The 13,123-nt window shown below is 39.2% G+C and overlaps 1 protein-coding gene across 1 annotated transcript in view; it reads left to right on the forward strand.

The window, feature by feature from the left end:
- Positions 1–268: 268 nt before the first annotated feature.
- The window catches only part of OSTM1 (osteoclastogenesis associated transmembrane protein 1), a 41,413-nt gene continuing 28,558 nt past the window's right edge, over positions 269–13,123 (forward strand). The window contains exon 1 of the mRNA XM_037844411.1: positions 269–756. Coding sequence (XP_037700339.1) covers positions 364–756 — 393 coding nt within the window. The 5' untranslated portion in view covers positions 269–363. The remainder of the gene's footprint in view (positions 757–13,123) is intronic.

Below are 13,123 nucleotides of genomic sequence, written 5' to 3' on the forward strand. Positions count from 1 at the left end.
TCACTCCTCAGGCTTCTAGGACTCGGGGAATTCCCAGAGCGATGACTGCGCAAGGGCAAGAAACCGGAGTCAGCTGCTGAAAGTGGTGGCCACCTGCACGCACAGAAACAGCGAACCTCGGCTCGGGCGTCCGTATCCAGACGCCGCGCGCTCCTCCGTGGGCGGCCGGACACTGGCTCCCGGCCGGAATCCTCGGCAGCCAATCGGGCAGGGCGCCGCGCGCCGGGGGCGGGGCCATAACGCGCTTGCGCCTCGTGACTCCGTCTGGGCCTGCGTCCGCGGAAGCCGGAAGCGGCTGCTGCTGGCATCGCTGGCTTGGGGCGGATAGGCGGTGGTGAGCCCCTGGGATTTGGGAACTCCGCGATGGGTCTGGATGCAACGGTTGCGCGGCTGCGGTCATCACTGCTGCGGTGGCTGATGATGCTGTGGTCCGGGCTGGCTCTGGGAGCGCATTCCTTCAGCAGCCACCCTCACAGAGTCCTCCACGACCTCCTGTCAGAAAAGCAGTTGTTGGAGGTGGAGGACTTGTCTCTCTCCCTGTTGCAGGGCACAGGGCCGGGACCGCTGTTGCTGCCCCCAGACCTACCGGATCTGGAACCCGAGTGCCGAGAGCTGTTGCTGGAGTTCGCCAACAGCAGCGCGGAGATGACCGGGTGTCTAGTGCGCAACGCCCGGCCCGTGCGCCTCTGTCAGACCTGCTACACGCTCTTCCAACAGGTCACCAGCAAGATGGACAACATCAGCCGAGCCGTGGGGGTGGGTAGGGGAATACACCTTAGGCCTCTGGCGTGGAGGGTTGGGAAAGGAGGAGGATGTAAACGGTGGTCAACTCTGGGGACGTCAGTGTCCTCACCTGTAAGAAAAGGAGCTTGGACTGGGTCTTTGGAGTTTGGGGCATCAGAAGAGTGGGTGGCATTGTAGGGCTTGGGGCTTGGATTTTTGCACCTATGCCTACTTTGGAGCATCCTCTTGATACTTATTTGCATAGAGATATGACTGGCTTTCTTGGGGCTCCTGCAACATTTAACCCTATCTCCCTTTTCCTCTCCCCCTCTCTGCCATAGTTTCCTTCTCATCTCCACTTAGTGGTCCCAGGAACCACCTTTTCCTGGAGCCCCAAGTGCAGTGGGAATGCTACATAGCGTGGTAGTGGTTAGGAGCTTGAACTTTTTAGCTGGAAATTTCCAGATCCACCACTTTCTGGCAGTGTGACCTTGGATTAATTATCCTCTCAGAGCCTCAGTTTCCTCCTCTGTAAAATGGAGGAAAACAGCTGCCTGTTGTGGTTGTTAAAAGGATTTAAAGAGACATGTATTCATCTTAGTAATTAACCAAGTGATTAGTGATTAGCAGTCTGCCAGGAGTCCAGTTCTACTCTGCTTATCAGCTGTATACTCTGGGCAAGTTACTTACATTCTCTATGCCTGGTTTCTCAGCTGTAAAATGGGAATAAAAGGAGAGCTTAGAAAACTGGCTGATACTAGTAGCTTTCAGTAAATGGGATCTAATATTTATAGGAAACAGTAAATCTGCCCTCCATTCTTGGTACCCTGAGAGCTTTTCTGGTAGGTGCTGGATTTAGTAAAAAAAGGAAGACACAGTCCCTGCCCCTAAGGATCTTCTACGATCTAGACTAGGAAAGGATTAGAGTGTCAGGACTGGTGGGAGTCACAAGATGTGGGATGGGGTAAAGGGAAAACATGAGAAATGACATTGGGATTGGGGAATGGGGAAGTTCCTCTTGTATTGAGGCAAGAGCAAGTAGTCTCATGAAAATGTGGTTGGAATTATTTAATAAATCATAGTTGATTGGACAAAATATAAACCTGTATGCAGTTGTATCCTACTTTAAATCAACCTGATATTACTTAAATTAAATCTAAGTTTTTATATAAATGGGGAATTTATTTGCATTGAATAAATTCTATGCTGAATCTTTCTGTAAAGAGCAAGTTTTCAAGGTAGTTGTTTAAATAAATTTAGGTTTACTTGCCACATTTTCCTGGCATACATCTATTGGGGATAGCAAAGATATGTTTACATATATATAATCTTGTTATGATTTCAAAATAAAGTGCCCAAGACATCCCTGTCAACAACAACTCCTTCAGAGAATACTATGATATCATATTGTGTTTTGAGCTGTTAGGTAATTTGTTTTTAGGGTGCCATTTACTTTAAATAACTTTTAGGACTTTAAAGAACTGTTACTTTAAAGTGCCGTTGTGGGCAGAATGGCTTTGAGTCATAATGCTTGGAACTTTAGGGGCAGTGAATGCTTTCCTCATTTGTGCAGATCCTGTGGAATTAAGAAGAGGTTAAAAAAATTACCCCAAACTCTGGTGGTACAGCATTACAAACATCACCCAACCTGTATATGTTGTTTCCATGTGAATTTCCCTCTGCCCAGGGGAGGCTCCTCAGTATGGAGGTGGCAGAAATTTCCTTCTTCCTTTATCCCTTGGATCCTACCAAATCCAAGCACCCAGTTCATTTCACCCAAGTGTGAAAGGAAGAGGGTAAAGAGATAAAAAGGTGGGAAAACCATTTTCCCAATATGCATTTCCTCTCCAACTCATCCTAGACCCTGGTCTCTGTGCTCCTTTCCTCAGTAGAGTTGGATGTGCTTCGTTAGGTGAAAAGCATGATTTGTGAGATACTTTATGGATTAAATAGGATTTTATGGACTGGTTTGGGAATTGAACCTCTCTATGTATTAATGAATCTATGGAAAAAATGTGTTCTGAGTTTCTTGTGAGTGAACTTGAACAAGTCAGTTGTCCTTTGGGTAGTTTATTTTCTTTGACTCACGTATAATCATTTCTTGTTTAAATAAATTTAGCAAGCACCTATTTATGAATATCAGGTTGGTACAAGTATATAGAAGTAATAGGAGGATAAGGTCCAAGCCTCAAACTATCAGTGTAGTTAGGGAAATAAAATAAATCCATATCGAGGAAAAAAAAAGGAGAAAATCACCAGTGTGAGTGTTATAAATTGTGCAGTAGCAATTTAGGGCAAAAGGGTAAAGGAGATACTGAGTTAACAGAGGGAAGGAATGGAACAAGGTGAGGTTAAGCAGAGAAAACCTGCAAGTTGAATTTTGAACAAGGCATCCTTTCTCACCTTCTTTAAGTTGAATGGACATGAATTGATTAAAAGAGGAGGGGAATATAACGAGGAGAAAAGAATCAAAGGTAGACATAGCATGCTATTTATGTAGTACAGCAAGCTAATTAGTTTAACTAATAGAATTATTTAATGAGAATTCTGTGTTCTTGTCACTTCCTTTTGGAATTATTGGAACATGGACTACATATAGTTTTATTATCACAGGGTAAAGAAGACAGTGATTTGTGAAACCTGAATGGTAGAACTGACTGATTACCTCTTCTTTTGAGTTATATTTGCTCCTTTTAGTTTAAGCTGATAGGAATGTGGTTTCATATGGTTTCACTGAGCATCATCAAGGGGTCTTTGGCCCCCCAAATTCTGAATTGCTAAGCTCTAGCCTATTCTACTTGATTTGCTTAAATTAAAAAAAAAAAATGTTTGTGAAGGTGTTAACGATTTGGGATATGTATCTGATGACTGTTCAGCATACTTTTAATGTAGACTGATGAATTCTTAGGAATATTTAAAGAAAATTAGAACATAGAATAACATCAAAAGCTAAGTGTTTCTCTAGAGATAAGGAAATGAAATGCTTGTTTTGTATTCATTCAAAAAATTACTGACTATACTTATTATGTGCAGGCCAGTGGTAGGTACTAGGGATACAACTATGAATGAGAAGAACTTGTAGCCTGAGAGGGAAAACAGACATTAAACATGTCTTAATACAAGTAATTATTTAATTTAGGTGTGATAAATGTTGTAAAGAAAAAAGAAAAACCCAAATGCTACCAAAGTAATGAGTGGTCAGTGATTAAAGCTAACACCTAAAGTTTGAGAGGCTATGAGGCAGGGGAGCGAAGGTGAACATGTAAAGAAATAGTAGGTGTGAAGACTCCGAGATGGCTAGAAGTTTGGTGTGTTCAAGGACTAGAAAGTACTCAAAGCACAGTGAGCAAGGAGGAGACTACTGATTTGAGCCTGAGGAAGAGAGCAGGTGCCAGATCAGGCAGGCCTTCTTAGAATTAACAAACATGTTAGGATACATTGGGATTTTAGACTTTAATATTAAAGCAATGAGATGCTTTCGAAAAGTTTTATTCTGAGGAATGACATGATTAGATTTGTACTTTAAAAAGGCCATTCTGGTACATGACAGGAAATGAGGGGGCAGGGACTAGGGAGAAGAGTAAGAGTGGGGAGATAAATTAGGAGACTATTGCAGTGGTGAAGAAATGGTGTGAGAAATGGTGATGGTTAGTCTACCTGGGGGCCATTGTGATGGAGAGAAAGGGTAGATTTAAGAGGTAGAATTGACAAGACTTGGTGGTTAATTGAATGTGGGGAGTAATGGGAGAGGAGAGGGTAATTTCTAGGGTTTTAATAAGAGCAGCTTTGTGAACAGGGTTGCCATTTGCTAAGATAGAGGGAGGGGCATGTTTCATGGTGGGAAGAACATGAACTCAGTTTTGAACTTCTGATTTTAAGGCATTTATGAGACATCTAAGTGGAGGTATTGGATACGTGGTTGGATATATGTTTTTAGAGGTCCAGACTGGAAATAATACATTTGGGAGTGGTTAGTGTAAAATGATATTTGAAACCCTGGCATGGATGAATGTACCTGATGAATGAGTAAAGAACGCTAATACTTACAGATTTGGTAGATGATAAACTATCAAACTAGACTGAGGAGGAAGAGTCAGAGGGATGAAGAAAAATCGGGAGAGTGTCATGTTCTGTAAGTCAAGGGAAAGGGAAGGAATCGTTATTTTTGTCGAATTCTGCTGAGAAGTCAAGTAAGCCATGGACTGCAAGCACATCTATTAACCTTGGCCTTTTTGGTGACACTAAGAAGAGTGGTTTTGATTGAGTGCCTGCAGGTTAAAGGAAGATTAGAGTGGGTTAAATGGTGATGGAAGGTGAGGAATTGGAAGAATGAACCTAGACAGCTGTTGAAGAGTTTGGCTACAAAGGGGAGATGCGCAAGGGAGGCCACTAAAAAGGAGTATGTAATTCAGGGATTTTCTTTCTTTTCCTTCCATCTTTCTGCTCCTCCATCCCTTCTCCCTCCTTCTTTTCTTTTTTTCTTCTCTTTTTCATTTCTTAAGATGAGAATACCCTGAACATGCTTAAATGAGAAGGATCCTGTAGAGAAGATGACGATGCAGGAGGAAATGGGGAAGCAGACTGCCATCAGCTTGCATGGAAGGCAGAAGTAGATGAGATCTAAGGCATCCACGTTGAGCTAGGCCTCTGACAGGAGGCAGAAGGAGAGGTTGATGAGAGAGGTGGACAAGTCAGAGTTTCAGCCTGTTGGCTTCTGTTTTCACTGTCACCTAGGAAACTGTGTCATCCTTCTGAGAGTGAAGGGTGAGAGGAATTTTAGAGTTTCAGAAAGAGTGGAGAAGATTTGGAATTAATGGTTCTAAAGGGGTCAATGAACAGATAGGAGATTGAGGATTGCAGTTGGGGATTCTGGATTTATTTTGAAACCAGCCTGCTTTGTGGTTTGCTTTTGCAAACAGGTCTCAACTTCCTGGGTGCAGGCACGATAAAAATGGCTGCCTAGATTCATTATGGGTTAGGGTTCTGCTAAGTGGTTATTACAGATTTGAGAATTAATAATCATAAATATAAATCCAAGGCCTGTGTTTCTGGTCACTGTGCTATGTGTTGGGAATACAAAGAGATAAGATAAAGTTTCCATCCTAAAGGAACTTCTGTCCATTTGAGGAACCTAGACATATGTATGTGGATATCATGCTTTAAGAAACTGAGTCTTACAGTTGGCTAAGTAACTTTTCCAAGACCACAGAATAGTAGAGCCCAGTTTTAAATCCAGGGGGTTAATAATAGTGCCTATTTCATAGTGTGGTTCTGAGGATTAAATGAGTCAGTGCACATGGAGCATTCAGAAATGATAAGTACTCAATAGGTACATCATCCTTATCGGGATTATTCATCACTTCCTTTCTATTCCCACTACTGCCATAGTCTTTGCATCATATCTGAACTTTGGAAATAGTCTAATTAGTCTCCCTGCTTCCTCACCTTGTGTATTACCATCTAGTCCTATGTTCCCAAAACTTTGCTTTGCAAGTCACTCTCCTTGAAAATCTTCAAGAGCTCCCCACTGTCTGACCCTCTGTACTCCCAAAGCCCTTCACAAACTTGCCGTAACTTCTTTCCCTCTAATGCCCCTCCTTCCATAGAGGAACCCTCCTCATTAGTTATACTGGCCTTCTGAATGCTCCCTGAATACCATATAATCATTCCCATTTCCACTCCATGATCATTTTATTCCCCCATTTTAGAATCCCCTTCCTTTTCTCAGTATAGAGCTTAGTCCTAGCCTTAGTCAAATCCCATTTCCTACATGAGCTCTTTCCTGATTCCCCCACCCACTCTGATATCTTCCTTGACGGAACTGTTCCATGCATTGAGCACTCACAGAGGCTCTATTCTATTGCTTTATTAAACAGCCTGTCCCTACTTACGGAGATTAAACTTTGATAACTGATTCACTCAGTCACCTCACTTATAGCACTTCAAGTTGGTAGCAAGGTAGATATGTGCCAGACATTGTGGTAAATGATTAACATATGCTATTTCATTTAATACAATAACTGTAATTGTTGTAATGATTATGAAACTGAAGCTCAAAGAGTTTAGGCCCCTGCCTGAGATCATCAGTGACCCAGGCTTGTCTGATGCCTTAGGCCAAGCTCTTTTTAAGAAGTAATATCAGAAAATTTCTTCTAAGGCTGATAGTGTTTTGAATGCAATTCCAAGAAAGGAACTTTTATAAGATTTTGTTGTAAGTAAGTAGTTTAAAAGCAAACATTCATTTAGATGCATCTTTTAAGGTTTATAAAGCAAACAAAAAAACCTCTCAACTCCATAGATGATTAAATTAAGTAGCACAGAGAGGGTAACCTCAAAATGCATGCCAGAAATATTTAAAGCAAGAATTCTTTCTTTATGCCCTCTGCCTTGCCCCACACAGTTGATCACTCTCTTCTCTGGAGTTACTGCTCTCTCTTATTACTCATTACATGTGTAACTGCTTATCTGTATGTGTGTGGTGAGGTTTTTGAAACCCCATTGTTGATGGCATTCCCTCACATTCTTCATATCCTCAAAGTTCTGGGATTCTTACAGTGCCTGGCAAATAGGAGTTAAAGATTTGAAAGAATGAAAGGTGAGCGGGACTTAATTCCTTGCTTGGGGCACAAGGGAAAGAATATAAGGATCAGATCATTTAGGAACTTTGTTATTATCAATATTTTTTTTCTTAAACTTTTTATTTTGAAATAATGTCAAACTTACAGGAAAGTTGCAAAATTAATACAAAACAAATACAAAGAAATCCTTCACCCCCCTACAGATATTCATATCCGTCAACTTTAACGTTTTGCCACATTTGCTATATCATACTATGTATCCAACTACCTATCCAATCCATCTATCTGTCTGTCTATCTATACCTAGCAATTTTTTAAACATTTGAATATAGGTTGTATACATCATACTCCTTGAACATGTAATACTTCCATTTACATTTCCTAGTAGTAAGGATATTCACTTATGTAACTGCCTTAAGTACAGTTATTAAGTTCAAGAAGTTTAATTTTGACATAAAACTTTCAGTCTATATTCCAATTTTTTCATATGTCCTCATAATGTCCTTTTGGGCCTTTTTTCCCAATATTATTAGATCTACTCTGGGATCATGTATTGCATTTAATTGTCATTGTCTCTTTAATTGCCCTTTCTTTTTCTATTGTGGGAACATACATACAACATAAACTTTCCCATCTCAACCACTCTCAAGCATACTATTCCGTGGGAATAATTACATTCACTGTGTTTGCTGCCCTTATCACCTTCTATTACCAGAACTTTCCTGTCGCCTCAAACAGAAACCTTGTGCCCATTAGGCATTAACTCTCCATTCCCCATCCCCCTGCCCTAGTAACCCGTATTGTATTTTCTGTCTCTATACATTTGCATATTCTAGCTATTTCATATAAATGGAATCATACAATAGATGTCCCTTTGTGTCTGACTTACTTCACTCAATATGATGTCTTCAAGGTTCATCCAGGTAGTGGCATTTATCAGTACTTCATCCCTTTTTAAGGTTGAATAGTATCTGTGTACACACACCACATTTTGTTTATCCATTCCTCTGCTGATGGACATTTGGATTTCTTCCACCTTTTGGCTATTGTTGATAATGCTGCTATGAACATTGTGCAATCTGTCTGAATCCCTTCTTTCAGTTCTTTTGGCTATGTACCTAGAAGAGAGATTGCTGGATCACCTGGTAGTTCTCTTTTAGTTTTTTGAGAAGCTTCCAAATTGTTTTCCACAGCAGCTGTACCATTTTACATTTCCACCAGCTATGTACTGGGGTTCCTATTTCTCTGTATCCTCACCAGCATTGTTTTTGTTTTTGTTTTTGTTTTTTGATAATAGCCATTCTAGTGGGTGAGAGGTGGTATCTCAGTGTGTTTTTGATTTGCCAAATGGCTATAATGTTGAGGATCTTTTCATGTGCTTATTGGCCATTTGTATACCTTTGGAGAAATTTCTATTTAAGTTCTTTGCCCATTTTTTAAATGCAGTTTTATTGAAATATATTCACACACTATATAATCCATCCAAAGCATATGATTATTGGCTCACAGTATCATCACATAGTTTTGCTTTCATCACCACGGTCAGTTTTAGAACATTTTCATTACTCCAAAACAAAACAAAACAAAATCCAAAACATCCCATATCCTTTATCCCCCTGTATTATTGACTCCTAGCATTGGTGCATTGGTGTGGTACATTCGTTACTTTGATGAAAGAATATTAAAATATTGTTAGCTATAGTCCATAGTTTGCGATAGGTACATTTTTTCCCATATACCATTCTATTATTAACTCCTTGTAATAGTGATGTGCATTTATTCTAATTCATGAAAGAACTTTTTTATGTGTAGTTAATCATAGTCATCATCCACCGCAAGGTTCACTGTGTTATACAGTCCTGTGTTTTAACCTCTAGCTTTCCTTCTAGTGACATACATGACTCCAGACTTCCCTTTTCAACCACAGTCACACACATAATTCAGTACTGTTAATTACACTCACCATAATGTGCTACCATCACCTCTGTCCATTTCCAAAAATTTAAATTTATCTAGTTAAAAATTCTGTACACATTAAGCATCCGCTTCCCATTCTCTAACCTAATTCTATATCCTGGTAACCTATATTTTAGATTTTATCTCTATAAGTTTATATATTAGAATTAGTTCATATTCATGAGATCATGTAATATTTTGTCCTTTTGTGTCTGACTTATTTCACTCAATATAATGTCCTCAGGGTTCATTCATGTTATCGCATACTTGAGGATTTTGTTCCTTCTTACTGCTGAATAATATTCCATCATATGTGTATACAATATTTTGTTTATCCATTCATTGGTTGATGGACACTTGGGTTGTTTCCACTTTTGGCAATTGTGAATAATGCCGCTGTGAACATTGGTGTGGAAATGTCTGTTCGAGTCCCTGCTTTCAGTTCTTCTGGCTATATTCCTAGTAGCAGGATTGCCAGATTATATGGCAGCTCTATATTTAGCTTTCTGAGGAACTGCCAAACCATCTTCCATAGTGGCTGTGCCATTTTACATTCCCACCAGCAGTGAATAAGTGTTCCTATTTCTCCACATCCTCTCCAACATTTGTAGTTTGCTGTGCATTTAATGATGGCCATTCTAGTAGGTGTGAAGTGACATCTCATTGTGGGTTTTTTTTTAATGCCATTTTGTTGAGATATACTCACATACCATTAATCCTTCCAAAGTATACAATAACAGTATCATCATATAGTTGTGCATTCATGGCCACAATCAATTTCAAACATTTTCATTACTCCAAAATAAAGAAAAATAAATAAATAAATAAAAAGAGCAGCCAAACCATCCCATACCCCTTATCCCTCCCTATTTATTTATATATATGTATATATTTTATCATTATTTTATTACTCATCTGCCCATATACTGGTTAAAGGGAGAGTCAGTCACCAGGTTTTTACTATCACATGGTCACATGATAAAAGATAGTTATACAGTTATCATCAAGAATCAAGTCTACTGGATTACTGTTCAGCAAAATCAGGCATTTTCTTCTAGCTATTCTAATACACTAGAAACTAAAAAGGAATATCTATATAATGCATAAAAATTACCTCCAGAATGACCTCTCAATTCTATAGTTGAGGTCTCTTAGTACCTGAAACTTATATTTTGTTTCATTTCTTTTCCCTGTTTTGGTCAAGAAGGCGTTCTAATTCCCATGATGCCAGGGCCAGACTCATCCCTGGGAGTTCTGTCCCTCATTTCCAGGAAGTCTAACACTCCTGGGAGTCATGTCCCATGTAGAGGGGAGGACAGTGAGTTTATTTGCAGAGTTGGCTGAGAGAAAGAGGCCACATCTGAGCAACAAAAGAAGTTCTCTGGGGGTAACTCTCAGGCATAATTATTAGTAGGTTTAACTTCTCCTTTGCAGGAATAAGTTTCATAAGGGGAAGCCCCAAGATCAAGGGCTTGACTTATTAAATTGGGATTCCCTAATGCTTGCAGAAATATCAGGAATTTCCCAGGTGGGGAAGTTTAATATTTCCACATTTTTCCCCAGTCCCTCAAGGCCACTTTGCAAATACTTTTCATTTTCTGCCCAAAGTACTCTGAGGGTGCATTGGGGTATCATATTAACCTATACAGAATAACCAGATCTCATTCCCCATTCTAGGTTCCATGTAACCATGTTGTTTAAATAAACTGACCATACAGTTTATATTAGAAAGTGTGCTACAGAGAATATGAATTTTGTACCCAATAAACATCTCTTAAACTTAGGAATAGATGTGACTGCTGTAAGAGCTTACAATCTATGAACCCTTACAACAAGCCTCATTGAACACTCTGCACTCCTGCATTGTCGGTTGCCCAATCTCTGTCCACATTCTGTCCCCTGGTACCTATGCTTTCAAATTCAATTCTCAGCATTTGCTTATAATAGTAATTTTATATTAGTGAGGCCTTACACTATTTGTCCTTTCATTTCTGGCTATTTCATTCAACATGAGTCCTCAAGGTTCATTCACCTAGTTACATGCCTCACAATTTCTTTCCTTCTTGTAGTCATTCAATATTCCGTTGTATATATACACCACAGTTTGCCCTTCCATTCACCTGTCTGTGTACCCTTAGGCTGCCTCCATTCATTGCAAATCATGGATACTGCTGCCATAAGCACCAGTGTGTATATGTCTATTCATGTCCCTGCTTTCAGTTCTTCCAAGCATATACCAAATAATGGGGTTGTAGGGTCATATGGCAACCCTATATTTAGCCTCCTGTGGAGCCACCACACTGCCCTCCAGAGGGGCTGCACCATTCTACTTTTTTACCAACAGTGAATAGGTTTATTTCTCACTCCACATCTTCTCCAGCATTTGTATCTTTCTGTTTATTTTTTTTTAAATTCAGTTTTATTGAGATACAGTCACATACTGTACAATCATCCATGGTGTATAATCAATTGTTCTTACTTCTGTTTATTTTTTAAACAGTTTTATTCACACACCATGCAATCTATCCTGAATAACCAATCAATAGCTTCTGGTATAATCACATAATTATGCTTTCACCATCATAATCTATATGAGAACAATTCCATTTATTCCACAAAAAAAGAAGAGGAGGAAAAAAAAAAGAAAAAAGATTAAAAGAATAAAGAATAAAATAAAAAAAGTAGAAACAACAAGAATCCCATACCCCTCCCTATATCCCCCTCTGTTGACATTAGCTTTGTTGTGTTGACTTTGTTACAATTAATTGAAGATTACAATGTTAACTATAGAACATAGTTTTCATTGATTGTATTTTTTCCCATATACCATCCCATTTTCAACACCTTGCAATGTTGACATTCACTTGTTCTCCCTCATGTAAAAACTTTCTTGTATTTCTATGTTTAATCACCATCATTGTCCACTCTAGTTTTTGCTAAGTTATCCAGTCCCAGTTTTATCCTCTATCTTTCCTGCTGGTGTCATAAATGCCCCTAGCCTTCCTCTTTCAACCATACTCACACTCAGCTTTGTTCATTATACTTATAATATTGTGCTTCCATCACATAGTATTGTGCTATCCATTTCTGGATCTTGACAATCTTGTTGAACATTCTGTACTCCTTTAGCATCAAATGCCCAATCTCTACCTTTCTATTATGTTCTTAATTTGAACTTTCAGAGTTTGCTCATCATAGTTACTTCATATTAGTGAGACCATACTGTATTTGTCCTTTTGTTTCTGGCTAATTTTGCTCAACATAATTCCTCAGGGTTCATCCACATTGTTATATGTGTCATGACTTTTTTTGTGTTTCAGCTGTGTAATATTCCATCATATGTATATACCACAGTTCATTTATCCACTTGTCTTTTAATGGACATTTGGCTGTTTCCATCTCTTGGCAATTGTGAATAATGCTGCTATAAACGTCGGTTTACAAATGTCCATTTGCATCCTAGCCTTCAGTTCCTCTGAGTTTATATCTAGTAATGGAATTGCTGGATCATATGGCAATTCTTTACTTAGCTTCCTGAGAAAACACCAAACTGCCTTCCAGAGCTGTTGCACCATTCTGTATTCCCACCAACAGTGAATAAATGTACCTCTTCCTCCACATCCTCTTCAACACTTGTAGTTTTCTGTTTTTTTTTTGATAATGGCCATTCTAGTAGGTGTGAGATGATACCTCATTTTGGTTTTGATTTGCATTTCCCTAATAGCTAGTGAGGATGAGCATCTTTTCCTATGCTTTTAGCCATTTGCATTTCTTCTTTGGAAAGGTGTCTATTCATGTCTTTTGCCCATTTTTAAATTGATATTCCCATTTTTAAATCAGGTTGTCTTTTTGTTGTTGTGATATTA

The sequence above is a fragment of the Choloepus didactylus genome, chromosome 7 (assembly GCF_015220235.1).
Source record: "Choloepus didactylus isolate mChoDid1 chromosome 7, mChoDid1.pri, whole genome shotgun sequence".
Taxonomy (NCBI): domain Eukaryota; kingdom Metazoa; phylum Chordata; class Mammalia; order Pilosa; family Megalonychidae; genus Choloepus; species Choloepus didactylus.